This window comes from Triturus cristatus, chromosome 11 (genome assembly GCF_964204655.1).
Source record: "Triturus cristatus chromosome 11, aTriCri1.1, whole genome shotgun sequence".
Classification (NCBI taxonomy): Eukaryota; Metazoa; Chordata; class Amphibia; order Caudata; family Salamandridae; genus Triturus; species Triturus cristatus.
Genome location: NC_140594.1, coordinates 907211187 through 907235534, shown reverse-complemented (window position 1 = coordinate 907235534; position 24348 = coordinate 907211187). Strand labels below are relative to the sequence as shown.

Here is a 24348-nt window from a genome sequence, read left to right as displayed (position 1 = left end):
GGTCTTTCAACTGTCCTTGAGCCTGATTCCACTGACGTGCTAAGCACTCCTGAAGCGGGCGCATATGTAATCTCGCGTGTGGGACTATGAAAATGCAGGAGGCCATCATGCCTATCAACTGCATGAACACTCGCGCTGGAAGTGAGTGTTGGGGTTTGAACCTGGAGATCAGCATTTGCATGCTGTTGATCCTCACTAAATTTGGCTGAGCTGTGGCCGCCAGAGTGTCTATAGTCGCACCTAGGTACTGTTGTACATGTGCGGGCTGGAGATGGGATTTCGGGTAATTTAGTGAGAATCCCAGACTGTGAAGGAGGTGAATGGTGCGGGACATGTGGTTGGCACATTGCTGGGCTGATTGTGCTTGAACGAGCCAGTCGTCCAGGTAGGGGTAGACGTGTACGTGCTGCCTCCGTAGATGTGCCGCCACAGTAGCTAGGCACTTCGTGAAAACCCTGGGTGCTGTTGTCACGCCGAAGGGAAGGACTTTGAATTGGTAGTGCTGCCCCTGAACAGTGAACCTGAGGTATTTTTTGTGTGAGGGGTGAATGGGTATGTGGAAATACGCATCCTTGAGGTCCAGCGTGGCTAGGAAGTCTCCCTGCTTGAGAAGCGGAAGGACTTGCTGGAGAGTGAGCATGTGAAAGTGCTCGGAAAGAATGTACTGGTTCAGGGGTCTTAGGTCTAATATAGGTCTGAGTGACCCGTCCTTTTTCGGTATTAAAAAGTAGAGGGAGTACACTCCCGTACCCTGCTCGTGGACGGGTACGACCTCTATAGCGCCTTTTAGAAGCATACTTTGCACCTCCTGATGTAAGAGCGTTAAGTGCTCTGAGGACATAGGACGGTTTCTTGGAGGTATTGTGGGTGGAGTGGAGGTTAGCTCTAGACAGTAACCGTATTTGACAAGATCTTTGACCCACCTGTCCGTGGTGATGGAGTTCCACGTGGACAGGAACCTTTGTAGCCTTCCCCCGACAGGTGTTATGTGGTCGGGAGGAAGGGAGAGGGCGTCACTGCTTGTTCTTGGGGGAGGACCTGGTGTTGCCGTAGCCGCGTCCTCTTCCCTTTGTACTGGAGCCACGATATCCACCCCGGGTGTTTTTATCGTAGGTGGTTTGTGTATTGCCCTTGTTGTATGTCTGCTGTGACCCCTGTCCTCTACCTGCTCCTCTATTTCCGGGGCGACGAAAGGAGCTGCTCTGAAAGGACTGAGTCTGGAGAGCCCCCATGGACTTTGCGGTGTCCGTGTCCTTTTTTATTTTCTCAAGGGTGGTGTCAACCTCCGGTCCGAATAAATAGTCGGGGTTGACAGGCTGGTTGAGTATATTATTTTGCACCTCAGGTTTGAATCCGGAGATTCGCAACCAGGCATGTCGTCGCAGAATGACGCTTGTGTTTATGGCCCTGGCAGCCGTGTCTGCGGCATCTAGTGCACACTTGATGGCAGCATTTGTGAGTAGCTGTCCCTCTCTGATAAGAATTTCTGCACCTTCTTTGAACTGGTCAGGGAGATGTTGGAGTAGTTGCTCCAATGTGTCATAGTGCGCTCTATCGTAGCGAGCGAGGAGCGCTTGAGTGTTGGCTATGCGCCATATGTTGGCAGCCTGGGCGGCAACTCGCTTGCCAGAGGTCTCTAACACCTTGGACTCTTTGTTCGGGGGAGGAGCGTCACCTGTCGTTTGTGAGTGTGCCCTCTTGCGAGCATTCGCTACGACAATGGAGTCTAGTGGTAATTGGCCTCTGATGTAAGTAGGGTCCCCAGGCGCCGATCTGTATTTCTTATCGATCCTGGGGTTTATCACCCGTGCCCTGGTGGGTTCTTTGAAGATGTCCTTGGCTGGTTTGAGGACCCCTTTCAACATGGGCAGAGTTTTAACATGCCTTTCTGAGGATGCGAAGGTGTCCATAAGAAAGTCGTCCTCGACGGTGTCAGAGTGAAGCTGCACTCCATGATTATTCGCAGCATGTTCAATAAGAGCGTTGAACGCTGCAGTGTCCTCTGTGGGAGACGTTTTCGCCCCATAGAGTTGTGGGTCCTGTGCATCTAGAGGTGCACCTGGGTCTACAGGGTCGCCCCAAGTTTGATCAGGGTCCTGTTGGTCATCAGGGTCTATGTCTCCGTGGTAGGGGACTTGGTCACCCATGTAGTCCTCCAACGCATCCGTGTCGGAGTGTGTGGGAGAGAATGATTGTGGATCCTGGTAGGGGGAGTGGAAAGATTCGCAAAGGACAGGTTCTGAGTCCACAGGCAGCTTCCTTTTTAGTGGGATCCGGAAAGGGTCCAAAGGTGGCTCCGAAGTTATCCTCCGTTCGTGGATAACCATCCTGCCGGTGTTGGCGTCGATGAGATGTGACGGAGACGTCTCAGCAGGTGTAATCGTGGTGTGGGTGACCCGTGTCCTGAGTTGGAACATTTTCGGGATCGTGGATGGAGGCAGGCCAAAAGTAATGTTGGCTGGCGCCGAAGAGGCTGCTGGAGCTTTTATTGGGCCGGAGCCCGACGTGTCCTGGTGGACCGTTTTGGTTTTGCTGCTTTGTGCCGCAACAGGTCGCACTTGGAGCGCCTTTGAGGCTTTAGCGCCGACCAGGTCTGTAGAGGCGGCCGTGGACTTTTTCGGCGCCGGTGGGTCATCGAGTCGAGGGGCGGGAATGGCCGTCGACGTCTTCGATGCATGAGGCTATGGTGTTGCCGTGGAAGCGATGTGAGACGCAGCAGGCAGTGTGAATTTTGGTGTCGGAGTCGATGGCGTCGGCGCCGGGAGCCGAGCAGGTTTGGTGTCACCGAAGGCCTTTTTCCGTATGCCGACTCCGACGTCGGCCGCTTCAAGTTCGGCACCGAAGTCTCGCTTGGTGCGCTCGGTGCCGACGCGTTTCGCTGGCGTCGAAGGTGTGGAAGGCCTCGATCCGACCAGCGCCAGTTTTGGTTTCGGTTTCAATTGAACCAGTGCAGCTTTCGGTTTCGGTTTGGAAGAAGGGAAACCAGCCGGTTTAGGTAATAATGGCTGCCGCTGAATGCCCGAGGCCGGGCCCGAGGGCGGGGCCGAAGAACTGCGGGATAGGTCTCGGGTAAGGCCCGAAGGCGATCCCTCGACCGGAGCCATAGACTGTGGCACTGGGCTCTCTTCAGTCTGAACGGGTAGGCCTTGTTCGTCATTGGAGCTACTCTCTTCGGCCCCTAAGGCCTCATCGTAGTCTCCTACCTCGGTGTCGTCTTCATCTCTGCGAAAGAGTGATTCATCGACGTCGTCCGATCCGGAGTCATGTTGGGAAACGGGACTGGAGGGTAGGATCTCCAATTCTTCGACATCTTCGGTCTCGGCGTTGAAGATGTCTGCCGGGGCCGGTGCCGCGTGCTGCGCTTCGAGTCTCGCCGCTCGCCGATTCCGTAGAGTCTTCTTGGAACGGAACCGGGCACAGGCCATGCATGTAGATTTGTCGTGATCCGGCGAAAGGCATTTGTTGCACACCGGATGGACGTCGATGTGGGGATATTTCGCATTGCATACCGGACACCTCTTGAATGGTGTCCTCGATTCCATTGTCGATGTCGTCGATGGGCAGGTAAGATGCGAAAAGTCGGTTCTGAAAGTTAGTAAACTAACAAAGGTAGTATCGAAACCAATCGAGAAAACAGTACCGACGCGAACTAAAGGCCTTTTGGCCTCGACAAAGTTTTTCCTAACTAGAGTTAAGATAGCACATCCGAACCCAATGGCGGAAAAAAACAATCTGAGGATGGAGAGGATGCCCATGCGCACTGTAGTCCAGGGGAGGAGTCACCTATCCTAGGATACTTCGAAGACTCGTCCAGGACAACAACGTGCAAACATCCGGACCCAACACTAGGCGGCGATCTATGCACAGATATGAATGTCAGCAGCCCACATGCCTCAAACTAAGAGAAACTCATCCTCCAGGCACCGGATAGGATTTAAACTATCTTTAACATTGTAAAGTATTTGTCCAAATCCGATAGTACGAAAAATAAGACTGTAGCCACCCAAGAGCTATGCGACGACCTGGCAGTCTTCTTTGAGGAGAAAGTTAATAAAATTATTACTGGTCTGGAACATAGCAAGGGGAATGGGATGAATAATACAAGTGTCTATTTAGAAATGGCAACATCAGAAAAACAGAATGAGGGATCAGGGGCTAACACTTTGGCAACTATGGAGCAGTTTCAGATCCCCACACAGGAAGACTTTAACAAAATAGCCCTAAGTGTCTGTTCCGGATCACCACTAGACCCACTTCCGCATAAACTATGGAAAGAGTTTAATCCAGAACTATTACAGCGGCTGCATCAAATTTGTTGCCAGTCGCTAAGTAGCGGTATGGTCCCTGAATGCTGGAAGAAGGCGATGGGGACCCTTTTATTGAAAAAGGCCACTTTAGACCCTCTATGCCCAGCCAACTACAGACCAATCTCTCTGCTGCCTTATCCGGTAAAAAATAGTGGAAAGATTAGTCAGTAAATCTCTCTCACACTTCTTAGAAGAAAACCACTTATTAGACGAAGTCCAATTCGGGTTTCGGCCAGCACATGGCACAGAAACAGCCTTGGTAACCGTCCTGGATGAGATGAGAATGCGTGCTGACACCAGTCAAGCGGTTATACTAGTATTACTGGACATGTCAACCGCATTCGATACGGTGACCCATGAGATCCTACTCAAGAGGCTCATGAAATCTAGAATTCGAGGGACTGCGCTCAACTGGTTTCAATCATACCGGTCAGGAAGAGAGCAAGCAGTGGCAATCCCTCCGTTTGTCTCCAAATATAAAGCTATGAAACACGGAGTCCCGCAAGGATCAGCAATAAGTCCAATCCTATTAAATATTTATATGCACCCTCTTATCTCCATTATATAATCATTCGGAATTAAAGTGGTGAATTAAGCTGACGACACACAGCTTATTCTCTCACTAGAAGGCTCTCAGGCAGTATCTCTAGCAAAATTCCACGAATGCATGCAAATAACCTCTAAATGGCTTGGGGACAACTTTCTGCAATTTAATGGGGGTAAAACGGAGATTGTACACTTCACAACAAACAAGACACACAGCCCTCTCCCTGCAAACTTCTGGCCTCTTCCAACAGATACTCCACTGACTCCTTCAGAGAGTACGCAATCTTGGAGTACTTTTTGACAGCAACTTACACCTAGACTCGCAAGTAAACAGAACAATCAGTACTTGCTGGGCCATCGTTAGAGCACTGCGGAAGATAGCTCCGCGGCTACCACTGTCTGCTAGGGCACAGGTAGTGAGGAGCGTCATCTTGAATAGATTAGACTACTGCAACTCCTTGCTACTAGAAGCACCAATGTTTCTGATCAATAAATTGCAGAGGATCCAAATAATAGCAGCCAAATTAGCCTTGAAAAGACAATGCAGATCCTCAGCATCCTCATCATTGAAGGATCTTCACTGGCTGCCAATCTCACAAAGAGTCCAGTTCAAATCGCTCTGTATTGTTCACAAAGCAGTCACTTCTCCTGGTATGTACCAGCTAGAAACCTCCGCTCAACCTCTGCCAGACTGGTGTGCACAGCCAGATTCAAGAAAGCCAGATTAGGAGGTAGAGCGTTTAGCACGGCAGAGCCACGTCTATGGAATACATTTCCACTGGCTCTCAGACAAATCGAGAACCTGCTAGAATTCAGAAAGAAGCTAAAAACTTGGCTCTTTCCTAGGGACTAGTTAGCCTAGTTATTGCACTTTTATCTTCGCCTGCATACCTACAGTATTGCATTTCCTGTGGGATAATCTCAGCGCCAGGATACCCATAGGGTGACAGAGCGCTATATAAGTCTACAATACAATACAATACAATACAATAATAAAAATGTATTTTTCACTTTATGTGGAGATTTTTTTATTTAAACTTGAGAAACTATTTTAATGTCATTTAATATATTTATATAATTGAATTTATCATTACATTTTGTATTAAAAAATAGTTAAGTGTTGTAGCATTTGTTTCTTTAGTTCCACATTTAAAATAAATATAAAATCAATTTACATTAAAATTTAACAATAAAAAACATTTTTTACTCTTCAGTACATTTTACCATTTGGAGACTCTGCCGTTGGGCCAGAGTTCTCCACATGGTAAAGTACAATTAAACGTTCTGTACAATTTACTTAACCATAGGGGAATCTCGACACCAGTGGCAGAACTCCACATGGTATAACATAGGGAGAAGTAAAAAAAAAAGTTACTAAACTTGGTAAATGTTTCTAAATATATTATTTTCTAAATATTAATGTAATATATTTATTTTAAACATATAACTTAAGAAAAAATAGTAACTTAAATTATTTGAAAGATTAAATTTCTTTCAAATACATTTTCTCTTCTCCGTTACAAATAAATTCCACCTAAAGATTTTTTTTATGATGCATGAATAATCATAAGAAGTGATGTATTAAATACAATTAATTTGAATATACATAGTAAATTGTATTTTACATTAATGTTAAAATACAACATTTTATTCAAATAATTAAATCAAAAGCACTATTTTTATGTTTTTAAAAAACTTTTTTACTTAGCAGTTGATTCATGACATATCAATTTCAACGGATCACATTGGCGTGAAAAGGCCACTCACAGGGGGCCATAGCGCATTTCAAATATCGACTCTGGCTTGTTCTTAGACTCTGTGGCACTCTCGTAAGCATCAAAAATATTTCCAGCCCCCCCCCCCCTTCAGTTTGGTTGGGTATACCCCGGTATTGCATCCATGGTCCCCATATTTTTTAGAATTTAAGCGGGCAACCCTGGGAGTGGTATATTGTCTGTTCCGCCTGCTGGCTCCAGTATTGATCTTCTTTCCAGTCCTTTATTGTTAAATCAAATCACACAAAGGAGCTGAAGGGGCAGAGAACAGGTCATCCCCCACTCAGAAGTCTGTATACAATAAAGGACCTGTTCCCAAAGTGAGCATTCAATTCATATAGCCATTATGGTTGTCGTGTAATTTTAGACAAACTAGGAGCAAGTGTTGCAATATCATCAATGCTGCTTCAAGGTATGGCTCACTAATTCAAAGAAGAGAAAGAGTATTCAAAACGAGATAGGTAAAAGTTGTCTTTTTATCCAACAGTAGTAATATCTAAAACCACCCTCGTGTAGAAAAAGTGTAGGAAAGGAGTGATGGCGCCTCACGGTAGCAACACCATAGAGGATAAAGCAGGAAGGTACTCGCCTGCTACCTCAAGATCTCATCATCAGCTGCCACCACTCCGTAGAAAGGAAATGTGTGTGGGAAGGTGTGAACAAGAGAATGGGTAGTGACCCAACACGTAAAGGTTGCTAAAGTGTATAACAAAAGAGAGAAAAGTAGTGCAGAGAACCGTGCACCGTAATAGCCCCACAGTGTTTGTACACAGATTTGAGTTGGTTCACACTGGCTTTCTACTTTTTATTCTGTGCTGTGTGACCACTCATATATAAAATGCCGACATGTTTCATTGCCAATCGGAAAAAACTCACGGCAACTTCTTCAGGGCGTGGGGTATTGTCATTTCACCCTTTAGCCTAGCTTGATCAGTTTAAAAGCAGTTCTGTTGGACAAAAGACAAACAAACTAAACAACACATATCCAAAATATTTGGCTTCTGGTTCAAAGGCACCAATTACTGTGTATACCATTCCCAACCCGATGTCCCCCGAAAATATTTACCGGGATGTCGCCCATCGGGGGCATACCTTTACCCTCGGGCTTATGTATGTGTCACAGCGGTCGCTTGTTCAGGGTTCATCCCCTCGACTCCTGTCATGAGTCTGTAAGCATCCAGTGCAGGACACGGAGAAAGACATAATTCGAACAGATAGAGTTAACAGTTTTCTAGAGGAAACAGGTGCTGATTTCCCTCCCTTCCCTGTGTGATGAATAGCTATTGCTCTATCTCTGAATCCATCCCTGTGTTGCTGTGTTATAACTCTGCATGTATAGCTCCTGCTTGGCCGGGGTTACTGGCGGTTCATCTTGTGTTAAAAAAGGTTCTCGTTTTAGGGTTCTATCCGCTATGTGGCATGTTGTCCCTCCCATGTCTTCGCTAATGGTGCGTCTTTTAGTACCTGCTGTATGGCTCATGTTTAATGAGTCTACTTGTATTATGATGATTCCACGCTCCTAATTGGGATTTCAAGACCCTTGGTTTCCCGTAACAGGTCTGTGCGTGCTCCCTTAAAAAGCGAGATTCCCCGACCTAGTCACGTTTACTATTGCGGGTGTCCCTTCGCCTCTGGTCTAAGCCGCTTTGTACGCTGCTCCCTCAGTTTTAGAAGAAAAGGGGGAATAGTCGGACTCACCGGTATTCTGTCCGTGTCTGGCGTTCACTCAGCACTGCAGCAACGCAGCCGTTGTCAGCCGTGATTAAAAAGCGTAGCTTGCCCAGTCACGTGGCTCCGCTGTCGGCCCCGCCCATATCAGGGCCGACAGAACGCGCCATCTTGGAATGGTAATATGTGCCCCTACAGGTAATCAATACCTCATTGTAAGAGCAGCTGAGCACCCGTTTTTTAATATAAATGTGACTCGTAGATGAACAGTTAGGGCATACCTTCACCTCCGGTTCTGTTTATACCTGTCACCTTGTTACATGGTTACACTATTGTGTCAAGTGTAGTCTAGCTCAAAACTGTATTTTGCAATGCTGCAATGAGCGGTGTCAGTTATGCCTGATGTCCCTAAGTTTCCCATTATGTTATCCTGGTATCTCATCCAGTCTACCACCCCCACATTTTTCTTTCTATTCCTACCTTCATACACCAATCATAATGGCTGGAATTATACTGACCATTAGGGAAAAAAAACGGCAATGAATGAATGATACATGATTTACATGTATACCTTATTCCACTCAATGGAGTCATTCAATCCAGTCTGATCCACACCCTCCTGATAAATCCAACGGGCTTCTTTGCTGCTTAGTCTGGATTCCATGTTAAACTGATCTCCCATCACTCTTTCTAGTACTATCCAACGTACATCTTTGGGATCATGTTTATGATGCTGGAAGTGTTGGACTAGTTTCGTACTCAGTTTACCTGCACGCAACGTGCTCAGATGTTCTTGAATCCTAACTTTGACCTTCCTTGTGGTAAGGCCAATATAGTGTAGCTCACAAGGACAGGTCAATCTGTAAATAACGTTGGTTGTATTACAATTGCTGAATTTGTTCAGATACCATAAACGATTATTTGCAAGAGTGACACTTTTGGTGGTGATTGTAAGCTTACATACAGAACAGCCCCCACATGGATAATGTCCTTGCGGAATATTGTGTTCCCGTGGGTCAGATTTGGGTCTGGTGTGTACCAGTTGATCGCGAAGATTTGCAGATCGTTTAAATGCAAAGCGAGGAGGAGGCATTTGCATACTCGTAGTGCTTAACAGATGCCAGTGTCTGCGGATGATCTGCCTGATTTTGGTGGATAAGGGGCCGAAAGTGGTCACCACAGGTATGCATTCGCCCTTTTGTTTAGACGTTCTTTCCAGGAGAGCCGCACGTGGCGTGTTATATGCTCGTTTTTTCGCCTGCCTGATTACTTTCCTAGGATACGCCCGGTTCTCCAGTTTGGTAGCCAATACGCTGGACTGTTCGGAGTATTGGCCAACGTTATTTACAGATTGACCTGTCCTTGTGAGCTACACTATATTGGCCTTACCACAAGGAAGGTCAAAGTTAGGATTCAAGAACATCTGAGCACGTTGCGTGCAGGTAAACTGAGTACGAAACTAGTCCAACACTTCCAGCATCATAAACATGATCCCAAAGATGTACGTTGGATAGTACTAGAAAGAGTGATGGGAGATCAGTTTAACATGGAATCCAGACTAAGCAGCAAAGAAGCCCGTTGGATTTATCAGGAGGGTGTGGATCAGACTGGATTGAATGACTCCATTGAGTGGAATAAGGTATACATGTAAATCATGTATCATTCATTCATTGCCGTTTTTTTCCCTAATGGTCAGTATAATTCCAGCCATTATGATTGGTGTATGAAGGTAGGAATAGAAAGAAAAATGTGGGGGTGGTAGACTGGATGAGATACCAGGATAACATAATGGGAAACTTAGGGACATCAGGCATAACTGACACCGCTCATTGCAGCATTGCAAAATACAGTTTTGAGCTAGACTACACTTGACACAATAGTGTAACCATGTAACAAGGTGACAGGTATAAACAGAACCGGAGGTGAAGGTATGCCCTAACTGTTCATCTACGAGTCACATTTATATTAAAAAACGGGTGCTCTGCTGCTCTTACAATGAGGTATTGATTACCTGTAGGGGCACATATTACCATTCCAAGATGGCGCGTTCTGTCGGCCCTGATATGGGCGGGACCGACAGCGGAGCCACGTGACTGGGCAAGCTACGCTTTTTAATCACGGCTGACAACGGCTGCGTTGCTGCAGTGCTGAGTGAACGCCAGACACGGACAGAATACCGGTGAGTCCGACTATTCCCCCTTTTCTTCTAAAACTGAGGGAGCAGCGTACAAAGCGGCTTAGACCAGAGGCGAAGGGACACCCGCAATAGTAAACGTGACTAGGTCGGGGAATCTCGCTTTTTAAGGGGGCACGCACAGACCTGTTACGGGAAACCAAGGGTCTTGAAATCCCAATTAGGAGCGTGGAATCATCATAATACAAGTAGACTCATTAAACATGAGCCATACAGCAGGTACTAAAAGACGCACCATTAGCGAAGACATGGGAGGGACAACATGCCACATAGCGGATAGAACCCTAAAACGAGAACCTTTTTTAACACAAGATGAACCGCCAGTAACCCCGGCCAAGCAGGAGCTATACATGCAGAGTTATAACACAGCAACACAGGGATGGATTCAGAGATAGAGCAATAGCTATTCATCACACAGGGAAGGGAGGGAAATCAGCACCTGTTTCCTCTAGAAAACTGTTAACTCTATCTGTTCGAATTATGTCTTTCTCCGTGTCCTGCACTGGATGCTTACAGACTCATGACAGGAGTCGAGGGGATGAACCCTGAACAAGCGACCGCTGTGACACATACATAAGCCCGAGGGTAAAGGTATGCCCCCGATGGGCGACATCCCGGTAAATATTTTCGGGGGACATCGGGTTGGGAATGGTATACACAGTAATTGGTGCCTTTGAACCAGAAGCCAAATATTTTGGATATGTGTTGTTTTGTTTGTTTGTCTTTTGTCCAACAGAACTGCTTTTAAACTGATCAAGCTAGGCTAAAGGGTGAAATGACAATACCCCACGCCCTGAAGAAGTTGCCGTGAGTTTTTTCCGATTGGCAATGAAACATGTCGGCATTTTATATATGAGTGGTCACACAGCACAGAATAAAAAGTAGAAAGCCAGTGTGAACCAACTCAAATCTGTGTACAAACACTGTGGGGCTATTACGGTGCACGGTTCTCTGCACTACTTTTCTCTCTTTTGTTATACACTTTAGCAACCTTTACGTGTTGGGTCACTACCCATTCTCTTGTTCACACCTTCCCACACACATTTCCTTTCTACGGAGTGGTGGCAGCTGATGATGAGATCTTGAGGTAGCAGGCGAGTACCTTCCTGCTTTATCCTCTATGGTGTTGCTACCGTGAGGCGCCATCACTCCTTTCCTACACTTTTTCTACACGAGGGTGGTTTTAGATATTACTACTGTTGGATAAAAAGACAACTTTTACCCATCTCGTTTTGAATACTCTTTCTCTTCTTTGAATTAGTGAGCCATACCTTGAAGCAGACTTTATTGTTGAATACCTGCTAGTTCCTCATAGCCTAGCTAGGCTGTGCTTCGCCACCTCTGCCGCCACGCTAAGCCAGGTGTTAACATGATTAGGCCATGTTTCCTCTATTGACACTCCCAGCAATAACCACTTGGCTTCCAATGGTACTGACACACTTGTCACCTCCCTCATTATTTCAATTACTTTGGACCAGAAAGTTTGTGTGTAGGGGCAGGTCCAAAGTGTTTGGTAAAATGTGCCGAGCTCACCACATCCCCTGGGGCAATTGGCTGAGTCTATCCGACCCATTTTAAACACTCTTGTCCTAGACAGGTAAGATCTATGCAGTATTCTTAGCTGCACTGGACGATACCGAGCCCTCATCGCCATCTCTCTTGGGCTCTGCAACACTTCGCTCCACTTTTCATCATTCACGGGCCCAAAGTCTGCCATCCAGGCCTAGGTGAGGCAATGCTATCTGGAATATTGTTCATAATCTTTCTATATGTCAGGGAGACTGCCTTACAGGGCATTGGGTCTAATAGCAGTCTGTCCTCCAAGGGGGAGTAGTCTGGGACAACTTCCCCCTCCGACAGATGAATTTTTATGGCATGTTGCAACTGCAGGTAACAAAATATTTCTTTCTGTGTCAGATTGTCTGTAGCATCTCGAAAGTACCCAGGGTGCACCGACCTCCATACATCACCTATCCTCTCGATCCCTATTGTGTATCATTTTGTGTATGCTGTCGATTTCTTGACCTTGCCTAGGTTGTCGCTATCCCACAGTGGGGTTTCTGCCGTAAGTTTCCCATCGTATCCCAGGCATCTTTTGGCTGCATACCAAGCTTGTAGTACCGCCGACGTGTGAAGCAGGAGCAGACTATCTCCCCTCCTGCCATAAAGGAGCCCTGGCCAAGCGGTCCATTCTATATGCAGGTTTCATCAGGTCTCCAAACACTCATTCATTCACTATTACTAGCTGGGCGGCCCAGTAATAGACTCGGAGGTCTGGTACTGCCAGGCCCCCATCATAGACTCCCCGCTGTACTAGGTTGTCTTTTAACATTAAAATATATATATTTATTTTAACTGTAATTCCTATTGGTTTTACTTTTAAGTCCCTGCTTCTATTATTTTCTATAGAAGGCGTTGCAGGGCCAGGGATTGGCCTTGTGTGGTGCTAGACCTTTTACTGTTTTTTGTCAGAAGTTATTAACACTTGCAAGTTACACCACCTCCCTTTTCAGGGGGTTGAGACATGCAAGTCTACACTTTTGAGTAACTTTACGCTCAGGTTTTGTGAATAGCCAAAAGTAGTAAAATCACTTAAAAGTTTAAGAGTAAAATACAAGTTACTTACCTTCTGTAACAATATATCTGTAAGAGACATCGATTAGTTATGGATTCCTCACCTTAGAATTACCCCCAGATGTCAGACTGAATCCGGAGAATTTTTTCCTCAGCAGTACCTCTGCGCATTGATAGGTGGCGTTGGTCGACTCCGCGTTCGTCGTTGAGGTCGTGGTTGCCGGAATGACATCAGGGTATCTACTTAGAGGCCGCCCTGACGTCAGTTCTTTACATAACATTCCACGGCAGAAGCGTACAGCCATGCAAGACACTGACCACTGGTGCACGAAAACTAGGGTCCTGAAAGGGAGTCCCTTACCCTAGAAGTCAGTTCGCAGAAGAGGGGAGGAAGGGTAGGTCGGTGAGGAATCCATAAGTAATCTATGTCTCTTACAGATATATTGTTACCGAAGGTAAGTAACTTGTTCATCTGAAAGAGACAATTAGTTACGGATTCCTCTCCTTAGAATAGAAACCCCAGCAATACCAACCCTGGTGGTGGGTCTGCGAACCAAGTTCACACCAGAAAGTCCTGGAGAGCTGAACGGTCGAAGAAGCCGTCTCTCCGGACTTGGCTGTCCAGACAGTAGTGTTTGGTAAAAGTGCAGGGAAGCCCACGTAGCTGCCTGGCAGATCTCAAGAAGGGGGACTCCATGTCCCAAAGCAGTAGTGGTTGTCGTCGCCCTGGTGGAATGGGCACGCAACCACAGAGTAGGTTCTTTTTTCGCTAGGGAATAGCAGATCTTAATGCAAAGAACGACCCTTCTAGAGATGGTTTCTTTCTGCACGGCCCGACCTTTTATGGTGCCCACATAGCCAACAAAGAGCTGGTAATCCACCCAGAATTGTTTTGTGAGATCCACATAGAACAAAAGCGCACGTTATGGATCCAGATGGTGGAGACTCTCTTCCTCTTTAGAAGGATGCAGAGGCGGAAAGAAGGTGGGCAAAGTGATGGTCTGTCCTATACGGAAAGAGGTTACCACTTTAAGGAAGGAAAGAAGGCCAAGTGCGGAGGACAACTTTGTCTGGATGAACAGCCAGGAAAGGAGGTTTTCAAATAAGGGCTTGGAGGTAACTCACTTACCATGCGAGCAGAGGTGATGGCAACCAGAAAGGCAGTTTTAAGGGTCAAGAGTCTGAGAGGACAGTTATGGAACGTCTCGAAAGGAGCATACATAAGATAAGTAAGAACCAGGTTCAAGTCCAACTGGGACATCACAAAAGGAGTAGGAGCAAACCAGTGAGTAATGCCCTCAAGGAAGCGATTTACAATAGGGGACTTGAAAAGAGAAGGTTGATCAGGCAGCCGAAGGATGGCCGAAGTGGCCGAACAATAGCCTTTGAATGCGCCACGCACAGCCCTGCTGGGCCAAAGAAAGGATGAAGAGGAGAACCTCTGAAAGAGGGGCAGAAATGGGATCCACAGCCTTTGCTGTGCAGCATGCCACAAATTTGTTCCATCTACAGGCGTATACCATTTTAGTGGAGGGACGTCTGGCTGCCAAGACGACATTACAGACTTCGGGAGGAAGGTCGAAAGCTGTCAACTACCACCTCTCAATCCCTACGCAAGGAGGTGGAGGCTGGACAGGTTCGGCTGCTGCTGCGACAGAAGATCCTCCCGAAGAGACAGTCTGATTGGAGGATCGATGGCCATGTGTAACAGCTCGGGATACCAGACTCTTCTTGCCCAATCCGGAGCCACAAGAAGGACTTGGGCCTGGTCTCGCTTGATCTTCAGCACTCTGGGCAGAAGTGGTATAGGATGAAAGGTGTATAGAAGACCGCAACTCCACTCGCAATGAACAGCGTAGCCTAGCGAGTGCCGAATTGGAAATTCCAACGTGCAGAACTGCGGACATTGCACGTTCTCTTCGGTGGCGAATAGTTCTAACCAAGGCTCTCCCCACTGCTGAAAGAGACCTTGCACCACCTCCGAGTGAAGACACCTTTTGTGATCTATCAAGCACCTGCGGCTGAGTTTGTTCGCCCTGGCGTTCAAAGAACCTGCCAGGTGTTGAACCACTATGGATATGCCCTGATGTTCCAGCCATGTCCTAAGGCGGAGAGCCTCTTGACATAGGGTCCACGATCCCACCCCGCCCCGTTTGTTGCAGTACCACATGGCAGTGTGGTGTCTGAACACCTGCACTACTCTTCCCCAGACAGAGGGAAGGAATGCTTTTCGTGCAAGATGAATCACCTGAAGCTCCAAAAGGTTGACATGGAGCCTGGTCTACGCTGGAGACCAGAGGCCTCTAATCTTTGCCTCTCCCATGTGGCCGCCCCACCCCAGCAGTAATGCATCCGTCACCACTGTGAACACTGGTTGGGGAAGGGAGAGGGATCTGTTGTTGACCCAATCTCAGTTCGGTAGCCACCACTGCAACTGGTGTGCAGTGCCCTCCAAGATCTGGATGCAATCGGAAAGATTTCCCTGATGCTGTGCCCACTGGAACTTCAGGTCCCACTGAAGAACCCGCAAATGCCACCTGGCAGAGTTCACTAGCAGGATGCAGGAGGCCATGAGGCCTAGTAGCCTCAGGGTCATTCTGCCCGGAACCCGAGAAAGAGGCTGAAAGATTGGAATCGCTGCATGGGAGAATAAGCCAGAAACTGCGCTGTGTCCAGAACAGCTCAGATGAAACGGCGCTTCTGAGAGGGGATCAGGTGTGACTTTGGCACATTGATGGTGAACCCCAGCGAATGCAGGAGGTCGGCCGTAGTCTGGAGGTGGGTGACGACAACGTGGGGCTGAACCCCAGCGAATGCAGGAGGTCGGCCGTTGTCTGGAGGTGGGTGACGACAGACTGGGGCGAGCCCACCTTCAACAGGCAGTCGTCGAGATAAGGGGAAGACGAACCCCTGATCTGCGCAGATGAGCTGCAACCATCACCATCACTTTTGTGAACACCCGAGGGACGCTGGTATGGCCAAAGGGGAGCACAGTTAACAAAGTGCTCGTGGCCTACCGTGATCCGCAGGTAACGCCGGTGGGCCGGCAGGACGGGGGTGTGAAAATAAGGATCCTGCAAGTCCAACGCTACCATCTAGTCTCCAGGGTCGAAAGTAGACAGGACCTGAACCAGTGTCAACATCTTAAACTTCTCCTTCTGGAGTAAGGGGTAGATATCCCTGGGATCCAAAATAGGACGCAAGCCCTTGTCCTTCTTGGGCACCAGAAAGTAGTGGGAATAACAACCACAACAGACTTCTGGGGCAGGAACACGCTCAATGGCTCCCTTGGCCAAGAGAGCCATGACTTCCTGTTGGAGAAGGGCCAGGTGATCCTCCGACATGCAGTGGGATTGAGGTGGCATGGATGGAGGGGTAGTCTCGAAGGGGAGGGAATAGCCCCTTCAGATTATCTGCAAAATCCACCTGTCCGATGTGTTGTTGAGCCAGTGGGTGAGGCGAATCCTGCCAACCACTGGCAATTGATGGGCCTGAAAGGTCGGACTAGGAGGGTTTGGAGGCAGCTGCAGAGGGGGCGCTGGTGGACTCGCCTGCCCGCTGGCCCCCCCAACCCACGGCGGTGGGATCCAGGTCCCCGGCCGCGCAGAGGCTAGACAGTTAGTGCAGGCCTGTGGCTCTGGGCGGAACGTAGTGGGGCACCCGTTCGGTAGCCACGAAAGGGGCAAAAAAGCAGACTGCGCTGGGTGGGAGGTGGTAGCAAGGCCTAAGCATCTGGCCGTAGCCCTCAAATCCTTAAAAGCGCTCGAGCGCGTCGTCTGCCTTGTCGCCAAACAGGCGACGCCCATCAAAGGGCATGTCCAAAAGTGTTGCTTGGACATCCCCCGAAAAGCCAGTGGCCCTCAACCAGGCGTAGCATCTCAATGCTACTTACGTGGAAAGCGTCCTGCCCAGTGAGTCAGCGGTGTCTAGCGCACACCGGATGGTGAAATTTGCTGAGTCCCTCTCTTCTGCAACAGCACAGGAGAGCACGGCCCAGTCCTCCTCTGTGCACTGTGGCAGCACCTGTGCAACCGAGTACCACACCGAGTGGGATTAACGGCCCAATGGACATGCGGTGTTCACCGACCCCAGTCCCAAGCTGGAGGAAGAAAACATCTTCTTCCCAAGGTGGTCCAGCTTCTTGGATTCCCTATCAGGTGGTGTGTTAGGGAATGCGCCCGTGGACGTTGAGGCTTGGACTACCAAGCTCTCAGGGGTAGGATGGTAAGAGAGGAAAATGGGGTCGCCCGGAGCAGGGCGGTGGCGTCGGGCAATCATCCTGCCCACAGGAGCCCCTCTGTTGGGCTTGGACCAAGTGCCTAAAAGGATGTCCGGCAGCAGTGGCTCCAAGGAGGCCGATGCCCGTTGAAGCACCTCTGTCAGGAGGTTAGTCCTGACCGCCACCGTAGGAAGCTCGAGGTTTAGGGCCACGGCTGCCCTATGCAACACAACTGAGTACGATGCACCCTCCTCCGTAGCAACGGTAGGAGGAGATAACTTGCCAAGTATCCAGCCCACTGACCTCACCATACTACTCTCTTGAGTCTGGTTCCTCCAACTGGTCTGCAAGAGGGTCAACAGACCCCTCCCAATCCTCCTCACCCTTTCCTGTGAGCCACTCAGGGTGGTAGGAAACATCAGGAGAGAAGAAGGGTACAAAAGTACCAGTCGGCGCCGGTACCGTTGTCGGTACCGTTGTCGGACGCCGCCGATCCAGCTCTGTGTCCTCATCGAGAGGGAGGCCGGGTTGATGCTGGATGGGGACACAACCGGCGTCAGAGTGTGTCGTCACTGGATTCGGCGCCGGAGGAAGCATCACAAGGTCGACCGATGCTGATCCGGATCTAGGCCTGGATTCTTGGGGGCCCTGCGGCGCCGGAGCTGAAGCCGCCGACATCAAAGGCCTAGAGTCCCCAACCAAGTCCGCGGGCCTGTAGGCTCGCCGGTAGAGTCGGGCTGCCTGTAGATAGAATGGAAGGCTTCGTAAAAGCTTTGGAGCTGGGCAGGAGTCGCTCCGGGTCCCGTAAAGGGAGGAAAGGCCGGTATCGACCGTCCAGGATCCGCGGGCGGAGCCGGACGACTACCTGCCCCGTCCCGTCGGTCAACAGATCGGGAGAACGCGAAGAGCTCGATGATTCTTTGCCTTCTTCTTGCTTTTTGACTTACCAGAAGATGAAGACTTCGACGAGGAGTGGTGGTGATGGCTCCGTGACCGGTCCTGCGACCTCCCTCTCGACCGGGACCTCGAGCAGTGCGGAGCCGACTGCCAGGCCTCCAGAAGCTTTTGAGACCGCTCTCACAAAGACTTCAGGCCATGGCAGGGCAGTCAGAGCATGACTTCGGGTTGTGGTCGTGCTGCAGGCACACAAGATGGGGGTCCATTACCGACAGCTTGTGGCAGGAGCCACAAGGCTTGAAGCCGGTCGGCCGAGATGACATCTCTGTGCACCAGGAGTCAAAAGAAGTCGACAAGAGTCGCAAAAAGATAGACAAAAAGTGACTCGAGGTACCGCTCTGTCCGGATCTGCGCTGCCTGGCGCGGAAAAAGAAAGAACTGAAGTCAGCACTCGAGGGCAGCATCTAAGTAGATAGCGCGACGTCATTCCGGCGACCACGACACCAACGACGAACGCGGAGTCGACTGAGGCCCCCTATCGACGCGCAGAGGTACTGCTGAGAAAAAACAATTCTCCGGATCTAGTCCAACGCCTGGCGGTAATTCTAAGGTGAGGAACCCATATATGCGGTAGATACCTGCAAGATACAAGAGTCAGGAAGTAGATGCGGATCTAGCAGACCACTTTATGCAACCACAATCTCTCTGGCAGCAGCCGGTAATGGGTGCTGCTAAGCTGCTGGTCCAGGGACCAGAGGAAGCTTGTGCAGCAGGTAGCAGCAGCAGTGTGGCCTATCCAGTGTTGAATGGATTGCAGATTGCTGGGCTGGATGATCCCTGGCTCAAAACAGAGCTGGCTTCCATCATTGGCAGTGCTCACAACATTTATAAGTATGTTTAGTCTTTCCGACTCCAGAAGGATGATTAGTACTCAGTGAGCTCAGTGAGAAGAATCACCCTCTGAAAATGTTTGAAAAGAGGGAGAGTTGGTTAAATGGCTCATTCTGGAGCATCACTTGCAACATTGTGTGGTCTGGCATCTTGCTTGCATTACCACATTAAAACCAGATCTACTAGCTTGAATAATACTGTGTAAAGGTAATAAACGTGAATTTAGATCAATTGCCTACATTGATGCACCATGTAGCATGTCAGAAGACAACAGTACGTAGTCTCTCAACCAACTCCCAGCGTCATACATCAAAGCGATTCTATGAACAGTTCTGGCACATTATTATCTTCTGGGTGATGAAATCTCCTTTTATAAGGAATGCGGATGGCTAAACAACTGGGATTCACTACAAGACATCAACATCTTTTTATGCTTCTTCTGCTCTAATCAAGCCAGAGGATTCAAATTGGAATCCGATACCCTAAGAGAAAACAGATCTTCTCTTACTGGTCTTATGAGCGTTGGGGTAGACTTGTTCTTTGAGTCATTAACTATTGCATTCCAGAGTGTTGTATCTATAGTTGATTAGGACACTTGCATCACATTTCTGGCAGTCATGACAGACACCAAAGAACCGCAAACATAGTGGGCTAGTGACATGAGTGTGCGTTATAGACATCGCTTTCTTGCAACTCTTAAACCCTGAAGACTACTCCTGTTGAGTAAGCTTCAGCATAAATGCAAGAAAACTAGACAAAAGCAGATTACATTTGAACTATACTGACAATTGGACACAGTTGAAAGTGTTGGAGTTCAGACAGGTGGGAGTGGACAAAAGAACTGAAGGGCTTTTATAAAGGCTGCCATTTATATGGTCAGTGTTGTGTGACACATGTGACAGCTGGAACATCTCGACAGCTATAGATCTGCACAGTAAATAAGATCCATTAGAAAGAAAGTATACACAATCATCTTAAATGGATGAATTAAAGAAGCAGCATGTATATGTAATGAAAATGCATCAGACTAAAATTAAACTACATTTAGAATGAAAACACGTTTCAAACAGATGACTGAAAAAATGCTCTTTATCTACATTTAAAACAAAAATTTGATGGACCGGTGCCTGAAAACAAGTAACCATAAATAAGCAGATCAATTTAAAACACAATAGTCACGATTAAGATGTAAAATATTACACAAAAGATACTCAAAGCCTGATTCACATTGATTAGTGCAGGGAAATTAGAGGTACACGTGTAGATGGATACAAAAAATGTAAGTAAAAATAATTACAACATCAAACAATCAATCAGGGGTTTATTAAGCGCGCTACTCACCAGTGAGGGTCTCATTCGCTCCATATAGACGTAAAGTGTAAAACATATCACATTCGGTGGCAGCTGGCATGTAAGGAGGGTGGTGGGCCAAAAATAAAAGTAAAACAGAAGTAAAAAAAAAAACCATAATTCCACTTACCTTCCTTGCGCGACGTCCTCTTCACTCCGGCCTTCTCTAGGCAGGCAGGCCCCAGCAAAAGGCAGTAACCAATACTGGTGTGGCTCTCATGCAGCATGAAAGAAGCACCAGGATTCGAGGGAGCGTCCTCCTGCAGTGCTCCTGAGGACACTGGATCCCTGTGCTGTCTGGTTAGAGAGGTTTAAAATGCGCATGTCTGGCTGGCCATCGCAAGTCAGCCATCCAAAAAGACATGAGCACTTTAAAGTGCCCTATCCATCACTGCTTTCTGTTGCAGCCTGCCTGGCAGCAGCAGAAATCAAAAAGCCCAGCCCCCTGTCCTGATGCTCAGCTAGGGACAGTTTTCGAAAAATAAAATGATAATAAATTAACTTTATTACCATTTTATTTTTCCGTCTCTCGGGGCAATTTGTTAGTAGGGCCACGCTCCCCACCTTACCGGAGGAGCCGCCCCTGATCACATTGCTAGTGTTATTTATTCTTCAGTTGCTAGACATTATTAAGATCACAAAAGAGAAGCACATGCATTAACAGCAGGACAAGATGCCACAGAATATGACTGATAACATTCATTCTTAGGCATTTCAAAATTCGGAGTTTTTAGTAAATTAATTCACAATCTGCTGAAGTGATGCACTTACAGATTTGTTGCTGTATTTTGCATGAGACTGCGGGCATTAACACATTTTCAAGAAACTGACATTTTAAGACATTTTATTGCATTTCAAGTTATCACTAGACAGACCTACAGAGAAGCAAATGCACGATTTTAGAAACAAAACATTGGATCCAAACCATGAGAAATGCAACCAAATATACGATTGTGCTTGTAATGCATTTATGAAATGCAGTAAGGTTTGTTCAGGGCAGACCATATATAAACCATTATCTTCATAAGGCATAGTCAAAAAATTAAACTATATTACGTGGACCACTAACAAAACAATAATAGATGGGCAGGCTACTAAAAAGCTTTTCGAAATAGCAGATATGTGTTTGTAAAACTATTGTACTAAAAGTAGGTCAATGAAGAAAATCCATGAAATGGACCATATTCAAACCGCCCTGGCATTTGTACTGCCATTTCTACAAGGTTTCAGTAGGACTGTTCTGCAAAGCGTGTTCACAATAAGTTTCTATAAATAAAATATGCATTACAATTCCTTTTGCATCTCCTGACCAATAAACGCTCACAGTATCAGACTAGAATGTGTTTGTTCAGTGACATGAAATCCTTGCGAAATACGTTATTTGTATATGTGGCGCTAAAATAAGTTCTTACAGAACAATAAATTACTCACCCAAAAAGTTATTTTAGTTTTTAAGCTGTAATGTGGATATGTGGCAAGATCTGACGAGTGGTTGTGACTTCAGGACTGGGAAGTTAAATCTAAAAAAAATGTGAGGGTAAAGAGAAGAACTATTGAAGGATCTTTTGTTTACGATCACACTAAAGAACTCTCTTCTGAAATAAGTCACTCCCTCTCAAGTGAGCTCTAAGAAAAGTCTTCCAATTACAGAACTCAATTTATTAATGCTACCATCTTGCTTGTATTTGTTACATTATTTTGACTTTTACAAGGCAGGAGATCCTCGTGAAACATATGTACAGTATTAACTGGTGGATAAAAGGAACATTTAAAAAAAAAAATTCACAGAATATCAAAATATAGTCTAAAGAAAATTACAAAAGCATAGGTTTTTTTTGTCTTCACACATTTCTTTAAAACTTTCAGCAGATAAAGACAATGCACGGTCATCTCTGTGGTAGCAAGACACAGAAAAACACAGAAACAAATACTGGAACGTCGTATAGACACAAGTTAGGTGAATTCGAAATGCATGTTAAGATTCTCTTCCCAGCCTCAGGGAGCTGATGAAGGAACCAATCCAAGAAAAAGATGCTCAGACAAAATGGGCTTTCGCGCATCAAGCAACTGTTTATGGTTCTTTTAATTTGTCTTATTAAATACATTGCAGAAATAACATTGATAAACTCGTCAGAAATTGCTTTACCAAAGCAAAATTGGATTATTGTAGTATTTCAAAAATGTCCAGGCAATTCAAATGAAAACTACAACAGTAGGGGTGGATAATAAAAAATGTTCTCCTCTGCACACCGAAGCTGTAACATCAATTGTAATAGCCCCCCTGGAATCGAGGGTTCATGTTCTTAGGGGCTACATTCTCCTGTGTTGTAATGAGATCTATAATTGCCGAAAGAACGGCACAGTCTCTTGATTTAGTATGGTCCCAGTCAACAGGTTGTGGTTTTTCGATCTTTTCTTGAAGAAGCACATCGAGTTCTTTTCTTAAATCCTGAAATAAAACATGAAAGAAAAGAATTTCAGGGTGGATGAAACCATACAAAGAACAGCATGTTTGGTGATAAAAACATAACTTGAAGACCCATACATAAACTAAAACAAAACTAAAAAACACAGAATCATCATAAAACAGATCCAATTTTCTAGGCATATACAATTTATTGCTCAAACAAGATCCCTTCAGTAAAGTTCTTTCTGGCAGAGATGTACCTAACCATAGATTACTTACCATCTAAATATTACCAGGAGTCAGACGATCTGGAAACTTTTCAGCAGTAGTTATGCATGCTGCTGGGTGGCACCATGCGGCTCAGCACTGATGCCGTTCCACTCCAGAACGGACATGCGGAGCCAATATAGGAGCCACTCACATGTGCACAAGTCGATTGCTTTTGAGGCTTTCCACAGCCCCAATAGCAAATTGACTTGACCAGTGAGCAGATTCCGAAACTTGGGACCTTATAGAGCCCAATTCACAGGCGGGGAAGGATCAGTGAGAAATCTGCAGTTAGATAGAGTCTCTTTCAAAAAGAGCGATACCAACAATGGCACGGAATTTAAGTAACTTGTTCTTCTGATAGAGACTTCTAACTCTAGAGTTCTCACCTTTTGAATAGATACCAACGCAGTATCTATTCGGAGGAGGGGATGTGAATGACCAAAAAAGCTTGTAGGACCGAGAGGTCAAAATGCCTATCTTAGTAGACCTATAAGACATAAAACAATGCTCCTAGACCTTCTTTATGAAGACATAAGTCAATGCCCTATTTAGGTTTTTAAATACCAATTTTCATGAGCATTCTAAGGTGCAATGCGCCTGCTCATAGTATTAAATACATTATTCAGATAAAAAAACATGAGCAATAGAAATGCAATACCCAAAATTTACTTTAACCATGCATTTAATTTTTGCCAATGGTATACAATTTCAGGTACATTTTTAAAGAAGGAATAATCGTTTATCATTAGTGATAGAAGGTTGCTCCAGGTGGAACATGCGTAAAGGAAGGTGCTCAGGTGTAAGGAGATGTGAAAAGGCTTCAAAGTAGTGACATAAGGGAGGTAGATATTGGTAATTCTAAACAGCTGGACCGGTTATGAGTCACCGTACTATCTGGACTGGCCACATATATAATAGAGATCCAATAATTTACATTTTTTAATTTACACAGAAGTACATTCTTGCGTGGCACGTTTGGGGAAACATGTGGTCCAGTCCAAATTATGGGGGCGTCGTGTTTCGACCCGTTTTAAGGCCATGAGGGTAATTCCAGCCTCGACCTTGCGGATCTTCCTCAGGACAGGATAGGGCAACCAACTTCGATATTAGGCTTAGTCATAAACCCGCCAAAAACTTGCAGGGTGTAGATTGATATTAATTAGAGGTCCATGGAATTTATATGTCCCAACAGCAATTTCTCGGTAATTGCGCGTCAATTTAGTTGCCTCACTCGTATATTATTACAGGCG

General features: G+C 46.6%; 1 protein-coding gene across 1 annotated transcript in view; it reads right to left on the bottom strand.

The window, feature by feature from the left end:
* Positions 1-21248: 21248 nt before the first annotated feature.
* Positions 21249-24348, bottom strand: part of DHX36 (DEAH-box helicase 36) — a 357256-nt gene continuing 354156 nt past the window's right edge. Inside the window, exon 25 of the mRNA XM_085634820.1 lies at positions 21249-22870. Within this exon, the coding sequence (XP_085490946.1) occupies positions 22685-22870 (186 nt within the window). The 3' untranslated portion in view covers positions 21249-22684. The remainder of the gene's footprint in view (positions 22871-24348) is intronic.